This window comes from Pseudonaja textilis, chromosome 1, assembly GCF_049901715.1.
Source record: "Pseudonaja textilis isolate UNSWEBS1 chromosome 1, rPseTex1.2, whole genome shotgun sequence".
NCBI classification, from domain to species: domain Eukaryota; kingdom Metazoa; phylum Chordata; class Lepidosauria; order Squamata; family Elapidae; genus Pseudonaja; species Pseudonaja textilis.
In genome coordinates, this window is record NC_141990.1 from 271,550,316 (window position 1) to 271,573,159 (window position 22,844).

The 22,844-nt window shown below is 35.7% G+C and overlaps 1 protein-coding gene across 2 annotated transcripts in view; it reads left to right on the forward strand.

Annotated features, from left to right (window-relative positions):
- INO80 (INO80 complex ATPase subunit) overlaps positions 1–22,581 on the forward strand; it is a 53,526-nt gene extending 30,945 nt beyond the window's left edge. The window contains exons 24-37 of one of the 2 annotated variants that reach the window (XR_015741033.1): positions 491–668; positions 1,289–1,426; positions 5,424–5,649; positions 7,672–7,799; positions 9,962–10,056; positions 11,407–11,479; positions 12,350–12,508; positions 14,765–14,867; positions 15,524–15,612; positions 17,277–17,432; positions 17,799–17,940; positions 18,340–18,499; positions 19,889–20,104; positions 20,620–22,581. Coding sequence is in view for 1 of the 2 variants with exons in the window: in XM_026710002.2 (XP_026565787.1) it covers positions 491–668; positions 1,289–1,426; positions 5,424–5,649; positions 7,672–7,799; positions 9,962–10,056; positions 11,407–11,479; positions 12,350–12,508; positions 14,765–14,867; positions 15,524–15,612; positions 17,277–17,432; positions 18,340–18,499; positions 19,889–20,104; positions 20,620–20,825 (1,927 nt within the window). In the remaining variant the exon portion in view is untranslated. The remainder of the gene's footprint in view (positions 1–490; positions 669–1,288; positions 1,427–5,423; positions 5,650–7,671; positions 7,800–9,961; positions 10,057–11,406; positions 11,480–12,349; positions 12,509–14,764; positions 14,868–15,523; positions 15,613–17,276; positions 17,433–17,798; positions 17,941–18,339; positions 18,500–19,888; positions 20,105–20,619) is intronic. The other variant, XM_026710002.2, reaches the window with a different exon arrangement.
- The last annotated feature ends 263 nt before the right edge of the window (positions 22,582–22,844 follow it).

Sequence of the window (22,844 nt, forward strand, 5' to 3'; positions counted from 1 at the left end):
ATTCCACCCCCTTTTGCATATATTTAATACTTGACTTAACAACGACAATAACTACTGCAAACTGTGTAGCTCGTCCCAAATATCTGTTGGAAGACAAGGCAGTTGTTAAGTGAGTTTTGCCCCATTTTATTGCCTTTCTTGCCACGGTTGTTAAGCAAATCACTGCAATTTTTAAGTGAATCATATAATCGGTAACTGAATCTGGCTTCCCCATTGATTTTGTTTGTTGGAAACCAGTTGAGAAGGTTACAAATGGTGATTACATGATCATAGGACACAGTGTAACTGTCATAAATACAGGCCATTTGCCAAGCTTCCAACTTTCGATCACTTGATCATGGGGATTCTCCAATGGTTGTAAGTGTGAAAACCGGTCAAAAATATATATTTTTTCAGCGTTGTTTTAATTTCTAACCAACTATACAAATGATTGTAAATTGACTGTTGCATTTCTGTTCAAAAGGTGTGAATGTATACTTCTTTTCCCCAGATGGTTAGCTCTTTTCCTGTCTCTGAAAGCCGCCTACAGGCTCCACCACTTTCGATTCTGGAAAGAGCCAGAAAAAGAAGACCAGCATCAGTCTCGATATCTGAAGAATCAAGATTTTGTGCTGGATGTCAGCTTCCCACTCTCCCCACCCAACTTGCACAGCTGCACTTTGCTGCAGGTGTGTGACATCTTCATTTCTGTGCAAGGGAAAATACTTTTAATTCAACTAACCATCAGGAATTCCTGCTAAAGTGAATATCCTCTAACAATCTTAAATTTTTCCCTACTCATCGATTTAAGGCATTCCAGAAATCTCAGAATTAAATAATCTGATCTACAACTCTTGTTTCAATATTCAGTATTCATCCTTTAGGTGTCATGCTCCCTTGCAGCCTGGAGCATGGGAGCCAAGGCACATGGAATGACATTAAGAATCACAACTCCCTACTATCTATTTTAATGCATATGTACTAAAAGTATGTCTCTTAAAATTGTATTTAATTTCTGTGCAACAATCAGAACTGCATGTTGTATCAAAGACCTTTCCTATCAGGTTTTTTTTTTTTTAAGGAATGTTGTATTGTAATGTTGTTCCATTTTTTGGAGCTCTTCATCTCCTATAAAAAAAGAAATATAAACAGAGACCAGTGGCCTTCGAATGTCAGAGCAAGATAAACGTTTCATACTTCAGATGAACCCATTTGGTCATTACTCATTTTTGGCATTTCTTAGAATAGAATTGCTGTAGTAAAACATTGTCCAAATTTTGGAAACCTTTTTGAATTTTATCATTTTTAGGGCCTTGTATTCGCAAGCCACTGTAAAGCAGTAATTGGCCACTCAGATTACATCGTTCATCAACAGCCAGCTACCTCATGGAAACAGTATTGTCAAGTCACAGAGCTGCCGTCCTTTCTGTCCATTGTGAGCCCACGGGTAAGTCTTTGTTAGCCCTTTCTGAACCCATTTTGAAATATTTCTATGTGAGGAATTGTCTACGTTCAGCGCTTTTAATCTCAGAATATAAACTTATAAATGTTCTTCAAAAGACAGCTGCCTCATTCTTTTGTTCATTTTATGTTCCTCTTCCTGCTCTGAATATCCATTCAGACAGGCCATATAGAGGTCACTATGTGATTTTTTTTAAGGGTACTGCAGTCATTCTGATACTGACATTCTTTTTTTTTTTTTGAAGGCATTCTGTAATAGGCTGACCTTTTTCATAACAATCTCACAGACCCTTGGTACTTTTGTTGGGATACTCAGCTAAGTTATAATTTGCTCATTTTTCGGCAGCAAACTGTAAAGTTAGCATGTGTAAAGACTATGGCTGAAGTCATGTTTTTATGCACAGCTGCAAATATAGAAGTTTATATTAAGTATCTTAAGTTTTTAACTTCTGCAAAGTAGGAAAATAGTGCACACAAATTTCTATAAGATTCAGGATCCTTTTTAAGGCTTGTGTCTGTGTCTAATTATTATCAATCATCATTGAAGTTGTTAATAATTCTTAAAATCTAAAAAGTATCTACTTAATTCACATGTTATCTCTGTCTGTTTGCTACGACAGTTTTGAATCAATTCCTGAAATAATTTTTATGATTGAAGCATTTAACATTGTACCTAGTTAGGTCTTTATGTCAATACAATTGAAGTCCTTAATCTGCTCTGGAAGGTTAGTTCCATTTAGAGGGGACACATGAATAGAATGGAATGGAGAAGGAAGGAGCTGGGTGCACAAGTGGCCCTCAATTATACCCAGGCTGGAGGTGGCTACTCCCAGGCAGGGGTGGGGGTGCATAAATGCCCCTTGAGGTTGTGGCAGGGTTGGAGGTGGCTGCTGCCAGGTGGATGAGGATTTGAGCAAATTGTGATCTTCCCTGCCAGTTTCCCCATTGACTTTGCTTGTGGGAAGCGGTCTGGGAAGGTTGAAGTGCCTACCGGATGTGCCCATAAGATGTTGTAACCATCATAAGTGCAAGTGGGTTGCCAAACACCCAAATCACGAGTACCTGGGACAGCTGTAACTTTGAGGACTGGTCATAGGTATCATTCATCACTGTTGTTATTTTGAATGGTCACTGGATGAGTGGTCATGTATTATTCTTTATATCCTGTCTTGAGCAAACACTTGAGCATTCCTGTTTCAGATGTAATCTCTGTTCATTCACATATGTTGAAAAAACTGTGATGTTGAAAAGAATGATGCTTTTTTTCATAGTGAAAAATGGGATAGCTTTGTTCAGTTGGAAAATTGTGTTCTTAATGCAGTTTATGAAAGCTGTTCTAATTTCTTAGCTATAGATGGCAGTATTGCATTGTATTGTCAGATGCTGTAAAGTTTTTTTTTTAGTCCTGGGTTTAGAGTCAGAAGTAATTTTTTTTTTTTTTTCATTTGGAGCTTATATTCAATTTTAATGAAAATGTGTTATACTCTGCCTCAATGGTATTGTATTTGTGGGACCTTGGAAGTATGCCTTTTCTCTGGTTGCCCCTAACCTATGCAACAGCCCCCCTCCACATCATCTGGCAGATCGCTACCCTTTTAGCCTTTCAGAAGACCTGGCTTTTTACTGAGACATTGGGATAGGACAGGAAAAAAATGGAATAAGGATAATTGGATCTAGCTCCAGAGCATCCTAAAGGGATGATTAAGACACAGGTTTTTTGTTTTATTATTTTACCATTTTATTGCTTTATGCTTATGTTTTATATTTTCTGTTTTTATTGCTGTCATGAGCCATCCAGAGTTGCTTAAGAAAGGTAGCAATAGAAATCAAATAAATAAATAAATCAAGCAAGCTCCGTTATTATAATAAATTACAGTAATGATTGTGAGTAGTTTTTTTTTTAACGTATTGATTTTGAAGAAGAGATTAGACAATTATTTGTCTGAAATATTATAGGTATAGAAGGTTGTACTGGAACACCTCCAAGGACTCTGTTATTCTGTTAATTGACAGAATCACTTTTTCAGTTATTGATTTCACATGTGAGCCCCTCTTGCATTCTGTTTTGATTATCTCTGCCATACATTATTTGGAATAGGAGAAGAAAATTGCCCACCTAACTTTGGCTCTTTATTTTAATTTTCAATAAATGCTCACCTCTTCTATCTCCCTTCATAACATGTTTCTGTGAACTTAAGAAGGTATCAGAATTCTGCTTCTTATCCAAATAACTGAATGATATGTGATAAATTCTTTTAATTCTAGTCATTAGTGTCCTTTATTTTGTTGTATGTAAAATTGAATAATTTAAAGAACAGTATTCTCAAATAGAGTGTTTATGTCAGTGTTATGACATATAAACAAGGGACTCCTTTCTTGTTAGTAAACTTTTGATGAATAACAGAGTTTTATATGAGAAACATACTCTGCTTTTGCTTGGCTAATATATACATATAGATAGTCCTGATTGCAACTTCCACTGTTCTCTTTATCATTGTCATTGAATCTTATGTCCATCTTGTTGTTGTTTTGGCCTTCAGCTTTGAAAATATATGTGTTTGGGAACAATAACATGTTGTACAGGATGATATCACAGACTTGCTGTTTAGCCTGTTAAAGAGAGATAAGAGAGGGGTGTGTGTGTGTGTGTGTGTGTGTGTTTTCAATAAAAGCAATCTGCTGGAATATTGTCTGCTGGAACATATTCCTTATCTGGAAACTATTCAGCTTGGAGAGTTTGCTGTTTGCTGCTATCTGGATGAAGCAGAATGTTAGCCAAAGATTAAAATGATGGAGATGGTCCAAGATGGTTAGCTTGATATAAAGTTAGATTCCTGTGTTGGCAATATATTTACTTTAGCTAAATAATTTACACTGAAGTTGTCAGCGAAGAAAGTTGTAAGTACAGGAAGATAAACTTTTGTTCCAACTTATTTATTTATTACAGAGATTTAAAGAACGGCTGATTCTATATGATTTTGGGTGCTTTATATAATTACTCAGAACAGTAAAATAGAGAAACAGATGATTCCCTGTCCCCCAAATGAAATGGCATAAATTTGTTACCACCCTACCCTGGGACCTGGGCGAATAGCCAGGTTTTCGGTACCTTGGAAGATAAGGGTAAGAACCAAACAGGTCAATTAAAACAGTATTTGCAAAGTTCTGGGAGATAGATCAGTACTTCCCAAAGATTGCATAATAGCGTATGATCACTTCGCAATAAATAAATAATAATAATAAGAGCAGTGTTGCTGGTACTTTATTTACAAAAGTTTTGTATTCGTAAGATTGTTGGGTTTTAGAAAGTTCATTGCAGCCAAGACAAAGATTTCTTGCTGTTTATTGACTGTTTCATACTCAGCTCAAATCATAGTTATGTAAGTGGAATTAGTGTCATATTAAAACTATGGCCCTACCCAGAACTGAGCAGAGCAATTCAGGATCCTAAATCACTGAAGTATTCTTAGTTGAATAACAAGATTTTCCTCAGGAAACAATGTGTTGACATATGTCATTCCTGAAACCTTTCTTCCTCTTAGGCTTCATGCAATTTTACTCAGTATTCCCATCACTATCATCTTTTATGTTCAAAATAATTTTCTTCTCTTTTTATTAGATCTCACTTTATGCTATTATCTTGCTATTTAACATGTTGCTCATCAAACTCTTTTCTTTGTTCTGTAGTTTTTAGTATATTATAAGGTCTATAAGCAAGAGATATATATTCTTGGATTCTGTTCGCTTATTAGATGCTGAAATCTCATAAGCATCAAATGAAAAATTCCATAAAAAAAGAAAATACCTTTATTAAGCCTTAATCTAGTTAATTTTGTCATATCTCTTGCTTGAGCTCTCACTTGAAAGATCTAGAGGGCATTCAATTATCTCATAATTACTTTGCTTCTGCATTCTGTTTCTGAGGACCAGTCAGATTTTTTTTCCCATAAAATCTAGAATAACTTTAGCCTTTTGATTCACAGGTAACAGCTGTTCCTTTGGATTTCTATTGCAATGATCGCAGTGCAGAGTATGAACGTAAAGCACTTAAAGAAGGAGGAACTCTTGATGCAAAGCAATGTGTGTTTTATGGAGCGCCTGAATTAGCAACTAGCTGGCTAAAACGATGCTCTCGGTTGTTTCCCGAAGCCCCAGGAGGACTATTGGGGCTCAAACCTCCAAACGGCTGGTCTTTCATCAGGATACCAGGTGGTTTTCAGTTTTGTAATTCAGCATATACTATTATCGCTAAGAAAAGAAACTATTGCTTATACCATAACAATAACTAAGTTAGGAAATGATTTTTTTTTTTTTTAGGGAGAGGCTTCTTATAAGGATAGGAAAAATATGAAAATAACTTCATAGGTTATTCTCTTCTGACATTACCATTATGAAACTATAACTCTTTTGTCACTCTTCTGTGCTCCAGTTTATCCCGTTTTCTGGCTTTGCTCTTGATGAATTGCACCTGCCATTTTATTTTTATTTTAAATTGTGGTCAGTAAGGATTTTGATATAGAGTATTTTCTTCATCTTTGGCAGGTAAATCTGTAGAACAAATAAAGGTGTATTTTGTTTCTAACATGCACATGTATCAGTATGTGCAGATGAATTGTAAAACAGCATGCAGTTCATTCTATTCCATTTTATTTATTTTGACATTTGTACTCTGTCCTTCCATGCCAAAGTCTACTCAAAGCTTTATATAGAATAAACATTGTCTTGGGCAAGTGTACAATGAATTTGAAAAGAGATATTTCTTGATGCACATTCACATACATACCAATGTTAGTAGATCAAAGGTTGATACGTTAATAAATTTGTTATGTTTTTTTGTATTGTCAAATTACTCCTGCAGCTTTTTAATCAGTGCAGACCAATGAATATATAATAGCTGATTAAGGTGAATTGGGAATAAGTGGGTTTGAATAATGATCATAGATGTAAAAACAAGAATGGAATAAATGTATCTTAAAAAAAGAAAAATTTAAAAATGGTGCACAATATTAGTTCTAATTCATTGCTGGCACATTTTGGATGGTATTTTTTTTAACTGAGACAAAATATCAGGCATCAGGTTGGTAGCACCTTTTCCATCTAACAAATTCTGTTAAAATACATTAGTACATTACACTAAATAGTGTACATTGGGAGGTCTTATCTCTGTTTCATTGAGTAAAATACAAGCTTTATACAAATTCTCCAGCCATATTTTCTCGTGATATTTCAAAACATAGTTGTAGTACAAAACTAAAATAGTAAAACTGCAGAGAAAAGAAAATAAACAGCAAGAATACTAAGCTAGAACAAATTGATATTAAGGTAATTTATGGGTGTTTATTGAGAATTGTAAAGAACTATTAAGAAAGAAGTAGTATTGAATTAAATTCAGGTATCAGTGGGATTATGCTTGGTGTTGAAATTGAATCAAAGAACAATTCAGTATACTGTAGATTTTTAACTCAAGCTGCAAAGTTGCAGTGATTATCCAGGGGAGCCTCAAAACAGCTGCTGTTGCAGTTAACTCTCCCCTTCTCTCTCAATCACTGTTCCCCATTACGATCACTGTGGGAATCTCTTAAAGCCTTTCCTGTTCTTTGAAAGAAAAATGGTCTTAGATTAAATGGCAGGAAGTGTCTGAGTCCTTTTTGCCTCGATAAAAAGCACCAACTTCACTGAAGGCTGTTTACTATGAGAGCTAGCTAGTTCCTCACTGACCCCATTGTGCCCTGCAGACCACTATGAAAGGAAGGCAACTGCTGGAAGCCAAATTTTAGCATTTTTGACTATCTATTTTTACATTATTCTTAATGGTGTTTTTTGCACAAAGAAAGCCTAATTTCTCCCTAATTTGACCGTCAAATTTGATTTAACGCAGCTAAAATTCTTCTTCCTTTGAATGAACTGAAGACAGACTGAGTCATTACTTAATAATACAAATTTGTGTCATAAGGCAGATAGATTATCTTTGTTAACTATTACAAGTATTGTACAGAAAACAAAAGGTCTTTGATTTATAATGTATATTTTTACACTGAAAAATTACACACAGAAGTCATTTTTACTGGAAGCAGATAAGCAAATAGGGTCAAAAGGATAAAACCTTCCCCAGATAGAAGGTTTTTCACTGATTGAAGGCTAACTCCAGATTTAAGGCGTGATTTTAGTAAACCAAATTGAATTATATGTAACAGGACAAAAATCATGTTATATTTTCCTTTCTTCCTTTAGACAAAGAGAGCTTGATCACAGACAGTGGAAAGCTTTATGCTCTTGATGTTCTATTGACAAGGCTAAAATCTCAAGGACACAGAGTCCTTATCTACTCTCAGATGACGCGGATGATTGACTTATTGGAGGTAGGATTATCACCTCTCCAGTGGGAATGTTAGACTTCATGGCTCAGGAAAAGAATAGTGATTTATGAGCAGAGTTATCTTATTTCTAGGACAGAATTAGTACCGGTAGCTATTACAGTGGGATTAATAGTATAGGTAGGTAGTCCTCAAGTTACAGCCATTCATTTAGTGACTGTTCAAAGTTACAACTGTAAAAAGAGGCTTATCACCGTTTTTCACACTTGTAACCATTGCAGCATTCCTGTGGTCATGTGATCAAAATTTGACATTTGGCAACTGACTCATATTTATGACGGTTGCAATGTCCCATAGTCATGTGATCACCCTTTGCGATCTTCTGACAAGAAAAGTCAATGGGGAAGCCAGCTTCACTTAACAACTATGTTATTAACTTCACTCCTGCAGTGATTCACTTAACAATTGTATCAGGAAAGGTCGCAAATTGGGGCAAAATTCATTTAACAACTGCCTCACTTAGCAACATAAATTTTCTGCTCAATTATCGTTGTAAATTGACCTGTAACCATAACTACGTTTCATATATTCAATCCTGGCTGTTTTCTTTTTATTAAAGAGCCAATGGATTGTGTTCTAAATGAATTGCTTTGATGAACATTCAGGTATTTATCTTTGAGTTGAATATTTGGGTAGTGTACAGATTTTATTGCCTTTGTCATTCCCAGTGGATCAGAGGATGACTCAGTGTTTTAGTTGCCTCAGTAAACAATTTTTTTCCACTTAAGATGGATTTTATTATTTTACAAGATTAGTGTTTCTGATGTCACAGTGACCGCTTCTGCTCCACAGGCTCAGTGAAAAGAGGTTCAAGTGATTTTAATAGAAACATTCTATTAATATTTTATTGGTATCTCTTTTTTCCATTATTTTGGCAAAAGTTCTTAAAGCAGTATAATTACTGTTTTGTTGTTAAGATCCTGAATAATTAAATGTTTTTTTTAAAAAAGTTCAATAGCCTAAGCATTTATTGGTCCAGATATTGCAGAAGAGCTAAGATACTACATTAAGTCTTGATTAGCCTCGTCCCTTTTCTTTACTCCATGCCCATATTCAGCTCATTTAAGATAAATTCCTCTTTCCTCAGAGAAAGCTTAACATATTTTCTGATAGGTGATAAAAACTTTGGGAATCTGTAAAACTAAACATTGACATGCAGTGCCTACCTTCTGGACACTATTCCCCTGGAGATCTATCTGACCTCTGCCCTGATTCCGCTTAAAATTAAAATCTGTTTTTTCCATCAGATTGTGGTTTAGGGCATATAATGAACTATTTAACTGATTCTACATGTAAATTTGAATGTGTTTTTTTTCCTGTTCTCTGGAGTCTCTTAATTCTTTAATTTGTTATATTGGTTCTTTCTGATTTTAATATATGTTGTTCAGAGTTTTTATGTAATCAGACAACCTTATAAGTTTTATAAACTTATATTTGCTAGGTGATATGCAATAATTATTTAGCCAGTATCTCAGGTCCTCCAGGAACCAAATACATACCTTCCCTTTACAAGAAAATGACTAGGTTTTATTCGAGTGTTAGGAAAAGAGCACACGAAGAGTACTTGTCGTGGTCCTTGGTAATGGTAGCAATAAAAAACAGCTTCAATTGGCAGAAATTTGGTTAGCTGTGTCAGTGAAATCCTATATATTATCCAGTATTCTGTTTTATTTATAGGCAAAGTTAATTATTAAAATGGATAATTTTAAAGCAAATCTACTTTTATAAGTAAAACATTATTTTCAGTCCAATCTTGTGGTTTTGATTTTAAATAAGAATTTGTTTTTATTTTGGGTTCTGGTTTTGGTTTAGGTAACTTAAAATATGAGCATTTCATAAACTTGATCTTAAAAATGTTTTTAAATGTACCCTAAACACCATTAATACGAGTGTTTTCATTGAAGGATTTTTTCAAACAATAGAACACGTTTATCTTCTATGATCATTCATTTAAAGTACATAAAATACAAAATAAAAACTATTGTGTTCTTGGCAGTGAGGTTTCATTTTGAACATTTTTAAAATAAGTGTTACTTCCCAACACAGATACTGTACTCATAATATTTTATGCAGCTCCATTCTCTAGGGACAACTATAAGCATTACAAATTTCAAATGGACTGGAGCTTCTTGTTTTTTGTTGTTTAGGAATATATGGTTTATAGGAAGCATACATATATGCGGCTAGATGGCTCCTCAAAAATTTCAGAAAGAAGAGATATGGTAGCTGACTTTCAGAACAGGTATGTTCCCCCTCCTCCTATTTAAATATAGTAATAATGTGTTGACAAGTGCTTACCTAACTCCTAAGGAAGAAGCTTCCACCCTTTACATAACATTTTTGTGTTGAGACTTTTCTATTTTGCTGAATGGGCTAAAGCTCATTGTTCTATTTCATTAACATATAAAGGGCTTTTCTTTCCCCACTTTTATTACATTAACAATCATTCTAACAGCAAACATGAATATTGTGACTATTGAGAGCCTCTTATTACATTAACAGTCATTCTAACAGCAAACATGAATATTGTGACTATTGAGAGCCTCTGAAAAGGAGGAGAGGACTGTCAGCATATTAACAAATATGATTTACAGAACTATAACTTCTTGTAAAAAAATGTCATACAGCCAAGATCCACAGAGCAATCTAGTGAGGGTAGTTGCATAACCACTTTAATAGTGGCATGAGGAACATTTTAACTTCATGCTGCTGTAAATTTGAAATGCTCCATTTCAAGGTTCAAGATTGTTGTTTTGAGCTTGCCACAAAAACTTGATGACAATTGATTTGGACAGTGCATTTCTCCCCCCCTGCCCCATTTTTGTTACTGTTAAAATAAGAAAAATAAATGTATTTTGCTCTGGCTTAGCATATTTACAATGTTTTGTATCTTGAATTTTCCACCAGAACCATAAATAATGTGGAAACATAGGAGCCAACATTTCAGACTAGCCACTCTGTTGATATCACTGCAATGTCACTGTGCTGCTTGCAACACTTAAAATCCCTCCCCCCTCAAAGTATGTTTCATCATGGGAATTCAAGTTATAAAGCAATTAATGAAAGACACTACAATAATCCATTGTATTAGGATATGCTTTCAATCTAGTGTAAAATTTGACAAAAAATCACAGGAGGAGTTAAACCTATTATTTGAGTTAAACCTATTGTTTTAAACTATTACTTGAGATGGAGAGAATATTTGCTCAGAATAGATGCATTTACTCTGCTGAGTGTTTTCTTTCCTAATTGGGTTTTCAGAAGTTAAAAAATTGCACTGTTGAAAATACTCATTTTGCTGCAACACGATTTTAAAATGTGGGCCCTTTTAGAGTCACAGAAATGGATCTAGGAATCACTTGTCCTTAGAATTGATCATTGCCGACCTTTGTTGTACATAATTGATGCAGAAATCTGTTTCTGCATTAAATGGAGCTTACTCCTTTTTACATATATTTAGAACTCTAGCCTATACTGTTTTATTCGAAGAAATATAAATATATATAATATTTTGATTCCTGGCTGTCATGATGCAAGAATGCTTGTGCAGTAAAGTGATTATTACAGCTCTGTTTCTTTTCCTTTTCAATAGGAATGATATTTTTGTTTTCTTACTAAGCACGCGAGCTGGTGGTTTAGGCATTAATCTTACTGCTGCTGACACAGTAAGTAAACAGATTGGTTCAATAATTTTCAATAATTGCGCTCAGTTGACATTAAAGTAGTCTGCACCCATTAATTAAGGGCCCAGACCTAGATTTTTCCAGATAAGAGCTGGAATTAATCTCATTAGTGTAATAGCATATTATTTCTACTATAGTTTTATGTGAATGATAGTATCAAATTATACCAATACTAAAAACGAGAATTTTAATATGAAAAGCACTGCCACACAGAGGACATCTATGCATTCAGTTTACCCAGTTTTCAGTAATAACACTTCTTTCTTTAGCATTTCTATTATATTATTACAAGTTATATTAAGGCAAAATAAGATTTTTTTTTGGCTTGTGATGAACAAGCAGGAACAACTTTTCAACATTTTCTCGCAGAACCTGAAGAATCAACATAATAACAAAATGCTTAATATCTAAGAAATAGCTATAATAACTTCCTTTCTCCTGTTTATTTGTACTGTTAGTTCCAAGTAACTTTACCTTCTTCAAGGTGAAGAAATAAGTAATGTTCTGGTGATCTTTCGCACCAGTAAGTGATCACCAAAGATCATAGTCATATGCCCTTCTTTTTCTTCCATTATTCATGTTTTTGAACTGATAGAAATTCTTTACTGACAACAATCACAGATCTGCCTTGAATTTTTTCTGAAGTCATAAATATGTCATAGCCGAAAAAATAAAAGATGTGTAACTATTTGCATCTTCCATGTATTAACTTTAAGACAATAAAGTTTCATCCTAAAAATTCAATAAATAGGCCAGTATCCTTGTGACTAATTTTAAACATAATCCCTATAGTGAATTGTAAGATTGAGTTAATTTTGTATATGTAACTTGTTTAAAAAAATGTCCTGACAGGTCATTTTCTACGATAGTGACTGGAATCCAACAGTGGATCAACAGGCTATGGATCGAGCTCACAGATTGGGTCAGACAAAACAAGTCACTGTGTATCGACTGATTTGTAAAGGCACTATTGAGGAGCGCATCTTGCAAAGGGCTAAAGAAAAAAGTGAAGTAAGAGAGCAGAATATTAATTATATATGAGATAGCTGGGAAGTGGAATTCTGGCTATTGAGATGGAAGCCATTTGTCTTTGGTGAGAGGAACTTATGTCCGATGGGAAGACAATTACAGTATGAAGAAAAGTATATTCATTTATTTAAAAGTTCTGACTTACATAAACAGCTGTGTAGAAACCTATCATTTGATAAAACCTTGTGGCTCTATTTGTAGACAGTTTTCTCTATAAAGTAGCCGATAACTGCAGATTACAAGATCTTAGGCTCAGGAACCTGTGGCCATTTTCCTCTTTCCACAAGCTGTTCTTCCCATAATGGTCAGTTGCCCAGGTAGATCTATCCTTCCTTCTTGCTCAGTTGTAGATTTTACTACGTTTCCTAGGCTCTTCATGGCTTTTTCATGGCAGCTTCTACAGAGTGACTTGCTCAGCTGGTGATAAAGAGAGTCAACCTAGTTTGTTACCAGCTCATGTTGCATCTGCTATATATAACTCTTTCATGGTCTTGGTGAAGGAGCCTTTCATTTATGCTTCTAAAGCTAACATTACTTATAGATTCCAAGCAGAAAGCATGAGGCAGGATTACTGTCCAGCAGGCCTCTTCATCAGAGATTGCAGAAAGCAATCTGGGTGGCATGGGTATCTAGTGGCGTTACCAAGAGGCCTTTCTATAGAGATTGTGAAAGAATTGTGCAGAGTGGAGTTGCCAGAAGAAGCCATGTGGCACAAGCAGGATAACACTCTCTGTTACCACAAGTAAGTGAGTCACTGAAGAAGATGGCCAATACTATGAGATTTATAACAACACTGATCCAACAAGATCTGCTGTGACTAAACAAGAAGGAGAAGCAATATGTGTACTTTACAAAATGAACATGGCAGTTGCCTGGACAAATTCATGCTGTTTTCTTGGCAAGAGTTTTGACACGACCTTCTTTCTATGTCTGAGAAAGTGACTGACCGAATTACCCAGCTGGTTTAGTGCCTAAGGCAGAATTAGAACTTACACTCTCCCAGTTTCTGGCTCTAACTACACCATACTAGTTCTCTTGCACAAGCTATCAGTCTTAAACAATGTATATTATACATGTGCAAAAACAGCTCGGTCATTTTGCATATATGGAATATTTGCATATATATGTCAAGTAACAAAAAGGCAAGTCCAGAACCAGAGAAACCCAAACAAGATGTGTTCTCCAACAATTTTTTCTCTATTATTTATATTTATTAATATATATTTGTTAGAAATGTTGAGTTGATATACATCAGGGGTATCAAAATTGCACCCTGCAAGCCAGATGCATCATGTGCTGTCCCTGCCCGGTTTAGCGAAGGAGAAAAATGTCCCGATACGTAACATGACATCACGTGATGTCATTATGTAATGCCATGAGTTTGAAAACCCTGATATACATATATAACATTCTAAGGTTGAATTCCAATTTTGACACTGATCAATTTGGAATATGTTTGATTTTAGTAAGGTGGTTGCATTGTACCTTTCAGACTATTCCGGATTTACAGTCTGATGCTTTTCAGTTGTATTGAACTATAATAGCCTTTGTTTCCTTCAGCCAGAACAACCAATAGATGTGATGATGGGAAATGGTGATAGCTACAATCCAATGTGTATAATGAATAGGTTGTTTAGAACATCAAAGTCCCATTGTTTTTGTGTTGTACACCTGTTTTCTTTTAAAGCTGGATTCTTCTTAAGACTAGAATGAAATTACAGGCTCATTATTCTAGTAACGAGAAGGAGATCTTGCCAAGTACTAGAATATTTTGTTTCTTCCTGTTTATTGGATTTCTCACAGTGGTCACACAATTGTTACTGACTTCTCAATGCTCTGTCTCCTTTTATTTTTATCTGAGCCTGAATTTAGTCATAGATGTTTATACGCATATTTGAATATATATTGATAATCATAATAGTAATAATATATTTATTTCAAATTTTTATTTTATTTATTTGTATCCTGCTTTTATTATTTTTACAAATAACTCAGGTGGTGAACATACCCAATCTTCCTTTTTCTTCCCATTTTCCGCATAACAACAACAACCTTGTGAGGTGGGTTGTGAAAGTGCTTGGCCCAAAGGAGAATATATGTTGATAAACAGTCTAGTCTACAATACATTTTGAAAGATGCTTTGTTATGTTATGGTCTCTAAATACTGCCTTAAAATTCAAATGCTTTCTCCAGTATTAATAACCTGGTTTGTTTGTTTGTTTGGTTGGTTTTTTTAAGATTCAAAGGATGGTGATTTCAGGTGGCAATTTCAAACCAGACACCTTGAAACCAAAGGAAGTTGTTAGTCTACTTCTGGATGATGAGGAGCTTGAAAAAAAATGTATGCTAAATCCTCTTTCCTACCTAATACATCTGTGTGACAATGTTGCTATTTTTACTTGGCATTTTGAACTAGAATTTGAGGTGGATTAATTTTGCTTTAATTTGCTGCAGAATTAAACCTTATTTTGGCATTTGATCTTACTATGCATTCAAGCACCACTGTGGAATATTTCTATATTTGAAACAATGTGAGATTTCCCCCCCTTCTGTCTAAACTTCATACATTTCAAATACAGAAGAAGGACATTTGCTGCTGCTGCTTATCTAGCTAAAACTTAACAATATAATACAGCCAGAAAGATTCTTAAATTGGCATTGTTCTCATTTAAAACATTTAAAAATAGAAAAAGTAGTAGATTTTCATTTAAAATGAAACCAAGAATACAGTAGCAAGAAAAAGGCTGACACTGTAAGTCCATCCTATCATATGCATGTTGGTAAATGTTTATACAAGAGGCATTTTGCATCTCATAACAGCTAATTAAAACATTATTTTCTTGGAGGAACAGATGAGCTATATTTGAAAGGGATATAGTTAAAGGACTAGGATAAATAATTGCAGAACTAATACAAACCTGCTTTGTAAACATTAAACTGTGTTCTACTATTTTACAATGTGCTGTTCATGACATTTTCCTATATTTCTGAACACAGTGCGTCAACGTCAGGAGGAGAAACGACAACAGGAAGAAACAAACCGTGTCAAAGAGCGTAAACGTAAAAGGGAAAAGTATGCTGAAAAGGTATTTTGAATATTCCTTCTCCATTGCTTATATTTATAGCATTAAATTTTACTTTTATCTTCAGAAGCTTATATTGTTTGTTCTATTCAGGTTCATTTTTTTCCTTGTGCTTACTAGCCAGTAACTCATCCAGAATATATTTTGATGTAAAATCATCAGGGGATGAAAATCACCAATAGTTTTTAAAACATTTTCTATCATGTATTGCACCATGCACTCCAACCTCAAGATTTGTGAGCTCCTTCATAGAAAGGGCTGAGAGTCTGGTTATTTTCGTTTGATTAACACTGCAATCTAAAAGACAGCAAGAGAGAGTGAAGGAAGAATTTTCAGTAAGATCAATTTTGCTGTTTGAATGGAAGTTTTCAGACAAAGCTTGCTCAACTTTAGAGTTAACTTAAGATTTGTAAATTGGCAAATAAAGCATCTTGTTATAAAATATTTTTCATGCAAATATTTTTATTAAAATGTTAGATACGGTGATTTAATAGTAATAGTAAATTATATCATAATATAATCTAATATAAGATATGGGACTGGCAAAATCCTTGCTTCACAATTCTAATTGGGACCAGCATTTCCACCACTAAGTGATACAATCGTTAGGCGAAAAATAATGCATCACTTAGCAGTTGCAGTTTTGATAGTTCCAGTTGTAGTTGTTAGGCCAGGACCTCATGCTTCTCCTGCTCTTCCATGCTCACTTTGCTTTGACTCACCTGACTGTATGGGTGCTGCGACAGCCGTAACCTTGAGGACCAGGCATAAATACTGTAACGTTGAATAGTCGCTGAACAAATGGTCGCTAAGCAGGGGTGGGATTCTACCAGTTCGCACTTGTTCTCTAGAACCGGTTGTTAACATTCTAAGCAGTTCAGAGGACCGGTTCTTAGAAGAAATTACTGGCCTAATCCTGTAAGGAAGGCAGGAAGGAAACATTCTGGTGTTGCTTACAGAAACTTCCTCTTCCTTAACCCTTATTACATTCTTGGCAGGACTAGACTTCCTGTCTCAGGAACATCTCTGGAGTTTTTTTCCCCTCCTTTGCTGGTACTTTGCTTGTGTGGAGTGACCATTTAAAGTTACAATGGCACTGAAAAAAGTGACTTATGACAATTTTTCACACTTACGACTGTTGCAGCATCCCCACAGTCATGAGAGGCCAGGCGATGAGATGCGTGCCTCGATGTGAGTGATATTGAGTTGGTGACGCCCAGCCAATAACATGACCACCAAACTATGTCCACTCAGTCACATGACCACCAAGCCACACCCGTCACCTAAGCCATGCTCACAGAACTGGTTGTTAAAAATTTTGAATCCCAGCCCTGTCGCTAAGTGAGGACTATCTCTACTTATCAAAGGCAAATAATCATGATACTTGTTTTTTTTCACACTTAGAGGTTATATCCCTTAAAGAACAGTTGCTAGGGATAAAGTTTAAGGTCTGTTTTTTCATGGACTATTGGTAAGTTTTCTAGTAGTACCTTGTCCCAGCATGGGATGTGGAACATGGTAGATTACTTGGTCTGATCTACCAGGACTCCTACATTAATTGTTTTTATCCTACTGCTTTGTATTGTGTTGGTGAACTAGCATATTGTTAGCTTAATTTCTAAATATATTTCCAAGCCTCATGATTTCTTTTTATAATTTAATTGCAGAAAAAGAAGGAAGATGAGTTAGATGGGAGAAAAAGGAAAGAAGGCATCAATCTTGTGGTCCCATTTGTTCCATCTGCAGATAATTCAAATCTTTCAGCTGATGGTGATGAGTCTTTTGTTAGTGTAGAGTCCGCAATGCCCAGTCCTTTCAGTGAGGTAAGGATCTCTTGAGGAAACAACTTGGCCATTTCATAAATAAATTTATTAAAATTTATAAACAAATAAATATATCGATGTATCAGAAAATACATATATATTCGACATGTAAGTAGTAAGTATTTATATGACTCGTTTAGGAACAAACCGAAAATAAGAAACAAAAGCAAAGATAAACAAGAGTAATAGGATAGATGATGGGAAGCAAGCCCACTAGCTTGTCTTTTGATGAATGCATATTGTGTGATTTACATAAATCACTGTGGTGAGCCTCCTCATCCCATGAGAATCACTGTGAAAGCACTGTCATAGCTGTGGTGGTGCAGTGGTTAGAATGCATTATTGCAGACTAACTCTTGCCCACAGCCTGGAGTTCGATCCTGATGGGCTCAAGGTTGACTCAGCCTTCCATCCTTCCAAGGTCAGTAAAATGAGGACCCAGATTGTTGGAGGCAATATGCTGACTCTGAAAACCACTTAAGAGAGGGCTGTAAAGCAATATGAAGTGGTATGTAAGTTTAATTGCTATTGCTATGGCCTTTTTGAATTCCAGAAGTGAATTTGTTTATTCTTCCCATTTATAAAGCTGCTCATGTCAAATATAGTGAATTTCAGAGATAGAACATATCTGTTTACTTTTAGATTAAATTCAGAAGTTGATGCAAGAATTAACTTACAAAATAGCTAATCTGTGTTCTTTAAAAGTAGGAGGTAAAGTTCATTGAAAAGAAGATAAGAAGTAGTGGCTAAGGAAAGCTAAACTAGGCTAAAACATTGGTGCTCAGAGGGATGTGTTTGGCGCAGAGGCAAGTTGTAGAAGGAAACTTTGAGTCACATCTTGTCAGAAAGCATATTTCATTTACTAGTGTAATTTAAACTAACATACATGATTTTGTTTATGATTTAGATTTCCATCAACAGTGAGTTGCACATGGGTTCCATCCCCCCTGATGAAAGCAGCAATGACATGCTTGTGATTGTAGATGATCCAGCATCTTCTGCACCTCAGTCAAGAGCTACCAACTCCCCAGCTTCCGTCACTGGCTCTGTCTCTGATAACATGAATGGTTAGTTTTTATCTGTAACCTTGGGCTAGGAATAAATGCTTGGAATTCTACGTATATATTGCATATTACTATGAGATTTGCAAAATATTGGAGAAGAGGCAATTCAGAAAAGAATGTCCTATTCAGTTATGTTAGATCAGTAAAATGGTATGTCCTGACCAATTCTCTATGTCTTTGAGATGTTTACTTGTAAATTAAATTCAGAAGTTGATACAAGCATCTACAGTGACTTACAAGTGGGAGCTGTGATTGGATTAATTCCGCAACTTGGTGCCTTTTGCCAAATCACTTTATCTTCAACCTCAGTGCCATATACACTAATGAAAAGAATTATAATGTCCTAGCAGAGCATATATGAGTGAAGATACTGTATTTGAGATATTATGTAATCTATTTACTATGGGCTGTTTCCTTGAAGAACATCTAATGTTTTAGATGGGGTGGGTAGGGGATAAATTAAAAAAAAAAACCCTTCTTCCTGTCCTGTTTCTCCTGCTGTATATGGTTTTATACACCTCAATCATACGCACAACTTTTCATCTAAGCTGAAGTGCCCAACCATGGTAGCTTTTTTTTTTTTTTCACCAGGAAGGAGTGTCAGTTCCTTGGATCATGTTTGGTTCCCCTCTCCTGTACTCTATAAGTTCCTTTTTCAAACAGATAACCAGAATTGTGCATTTAGATTTGGAGATTTGTATAAGAGCATGACAGTATTGGTAATTTTATTTTCAGTCCTTTTGCAAACGATTCCCAATATGGCATTTGCCCTTTTTTTGAAACTTCGGGCATTTGGGTCAGTACTTCTATTGGGCCATATGATATGATCCTAAGGGTTCTTGGGGTGGGGGGGTTACTTATAGCAGCCGAGGCTTCATCAGTATAGATAAGAAATTAGTAAAAAGAATATTTTTATTGAGACTATTCTTTTGAAGGGAATATTAATGTTTTAGATTTTTTAAGGTCTCCATTTATTAAGCAGAGTGAGCTAAGCTTCTGTGCACAGAACTAATTAATTTTGGATACAAATCTTGGATTTAGATACAGATCAAGGAAAGGTGGTTGCTGAACGGATATAAAACACTTGTGGAATATTATATTACAAAGATAACTCATGCAAACAAGAGATTCATTCACTGTCCACATAAATTTAGTAAGAATTTGTAATGAAAATAGTATAGGGATAAAGCATTCTTCTCACAAAATGTTTTCTTAACTAAGAATGTGGTATATCTGCTAACAAGCTAGTTTGGAGAATGACATATCTTTAATAAATTATACATTGTTTATCCATAAAGGAAGATCTGATGAAGCTCGTTAGAGACTATTCTAATACAGTGCTAGATGCTTACACATTTTCTTTTCTTTTCTTTCTTTCTTTGTTTTGTTAAGGAATTTCAGTACAAGATTTGCCCGTCACAGGAAGAGGTCATTCAGGTAGAAGTCGAGGTCGGCCCAAAGGTACAAATAGTGGATCCAAAAGCACAACAAAAGGCCGGAGCCGAAAATCGACTGCGGGAAGTGCAGCTGCCATGGCAGGGGCTAAAGCAGGAGCAGCTGCGGCCTCAGCTGCAGCCTATGCAGCCTATGGGTACAACGTGTCTAAAGGTAGGCTCTGCACTCGGGGAGTTATCAAGGGAGACCCAATCATGTCTTCCTGAAGGAATCCCTAATATGCATATAAAATTCACGGGTTGATTCCTGAGAAAAAATGCAGTTGGGTACAACTGCCTAGTCTTCCAATCCATATCAGTTTTTTTATTACTGTATTTTTTTAATTGGAAAGCATCTTCCCTGTGGAATCACCTTGCACTAATAACGTTTTCTGTCAGCGAAGTAGACAACGGTTGAACAGACAACGTTTATAGGTTGTTTTTTATAAATTGCATTAAAAGGAATAGGCTCAGATGCTTCACGCTTCATTAACTATTCTTAAATCTGCTTGGGTTTATCAAAAAGTCAGCCGTTGTCTTTCTTTTCACTGAAAGTCATAGTCAGTTATCATGCCTGCAGATTTAATACTGTGTTCATTTAAACAGTTATGTTTCAGGTATAATATGTTGAGGAAGTATTTACTATTACTACTATTACTTTGTTGTGCTCTTTTTTTCCCCCCTGGCTAGGTATGCCTTCGGGTAGCCCTCTCCAGACTCCACTTATACGACCTGCTGGACTTTCAGATTTTGGATTATCAAGCGCCTCTTCCTCCTTGAGCAAAGGAAACAGTGTCTGTGGATCCTCTAAGAACTTAAGCTTAGCCAGCTCCTTGGCACCAGAAACCCCTATTAGAAAACAGTATAAAGGAGCCCATATTTCAGGTGGGCGGTAGTAATTTTGAATCCCTGGAACCTATTATACATGTTCATACTGGCTTTCAAAGTAGCCCACGCCTACCAGCAAAAGGGTATATAGATGATGCCTTGTTTTCATCCCATGGGGGTGTGAAGATTACTGCACTACTTGTCAAGAGGTGTTTTATGTGCACTTTCATGCATAGTCCAGATGTACTACCCTTTGCAGAATTGTGAGGAAGAGGGTCTGAGACACAGGGGATGCTTGGGCTTAATTTTTCCATTGAGGATTTTTGTTTTTTGTAGCATCCTACAAATCATGCAGGGAAAGAATCCAACTTCCATATGAGACTGGCTGCAAGATCTCCCCCTTCATTCCTACTCATACCAGCACCCTCTGCCCTCATCTTTCAGGTTTCGTGGAATTCAGTTTGGTTTTAAAATAAAAGAGATCAGCATATAAACTTTGGAGGTGCTCTGCAGATTCAGAGGAACTTCCTGCTCTGTCTTTTGGAAGAAGCTGTGGAGAAATAATTGGATGGTTCTAATGTGATGAATAGTGAGAGACCATAAAGAATAGAATTCAGGTAAAAGGAGAGTTTTGCACTGTGTCCTAAAAAGGATCTTTGTCAATATCATGCTTCTGGATTACTAGACTACGGTTTTATTAGTCAGCCCAGCAGTAAAACAGGTTAGAGCTCTTTGTAAAAGCATTGCCAGCTCTGTAATCATAGAGTGGGGAAAAAACGTCGAGGTCGTAATATGCAGGAGTCAGATTCATCAACATCTTTTAAGCTCCCTCAACCCCAAATGTGCTTATATGGGTTCAAAGGTTTTAAAATGGAATGACAATTTGTGAATGACTGTAAACAAGAACAAATCTGAGAGAGAGAAAACGTCACTATTTCTCTCCTCATTGTGCCATAGAAGAGCTTTTGGACGATGATTTAAGTACCACCGTTCACTTTATTACACAAGATGAGCAATGCTGTTTTCTTTCCATTCTGATCCTAGTTAAAAGTAAAACGTCATTCATTCCAAGTCATTATGTGTGTATGCACACATAGCTGGTCTTATTTGTCAGCAGTGTCCACATCCTTCAGTAGGGTTGAGTTGTCCCACTGTGGTGATCTGGCACTGTATGAATGCTCTGTAAAACTAGTGAAGCTGTGAGAGGTTAATGGTGCCATTTGTGCAACTCTGCTCTGGTATTCCATTCTGAATGCACAGGAACCCTCTGCTTTAGCATGATATGTATACGGTCCTCATTGCACTGAGATGAAGGGGGAGGCAGTTCTCTTGCCTTCATATTGACAGTAAGTGGTTGTTGTTGTTTTTCTGGGCATTTCACCTTTCAAGGGAGAACCAGGTTATGAGGTGAAGATCTTAGCTAAGTCAGCAAAGGATTTTTCAGTCTCATGCACCTTGCCTGGCATCCCTGGGTGTAGAGCAAGTGCTTCCTCTTGACTTTGCTTCTGATTTGCACACCTGAAAATAGCAGAAATGAGTTCAGTTAGATTGATTTAAAAAAATATTTGGAGGGATTAATTGGGGTGGGGAGGGATATTTAAGTTAAATCATGAAGATTTTACCCCGCCACCCTCAGATTCACATGTGTATATACAGTGTTTAGAGGGAATATCAGAAAAATGCCAAGCCTTTTTTTTCCTCTTTGAATGTGCTGTCTATTTTTATAACTGAACTTGTATATATGTATAAAAAGAGACACATCTTTCTTTTACTAACTGGAAAAAAGAATCTTAAATAAAATGGAGCAAGATAATTTTATGTAAATTCTGCTTCTGTGGTTTATTGTTTCTGAGGGGAAAATGATCTGGTGATAGATATAAGAGGATGCCTGTTATTGACTGCCGCTCTCTTAAATGTACCTAAGATTCTTTGTGTGGATTGACTCAAATACTTTGCAGATTATAAATGTAGCAATGTTCTCTGCAAATGTTTTTGTTATTTAACTATTTGCGTTTTAAATATCTAAATAAATGACCATGTGCAGAAGAATATTTTGGCCAAGTATAGGGGACCATAGATTATTTATT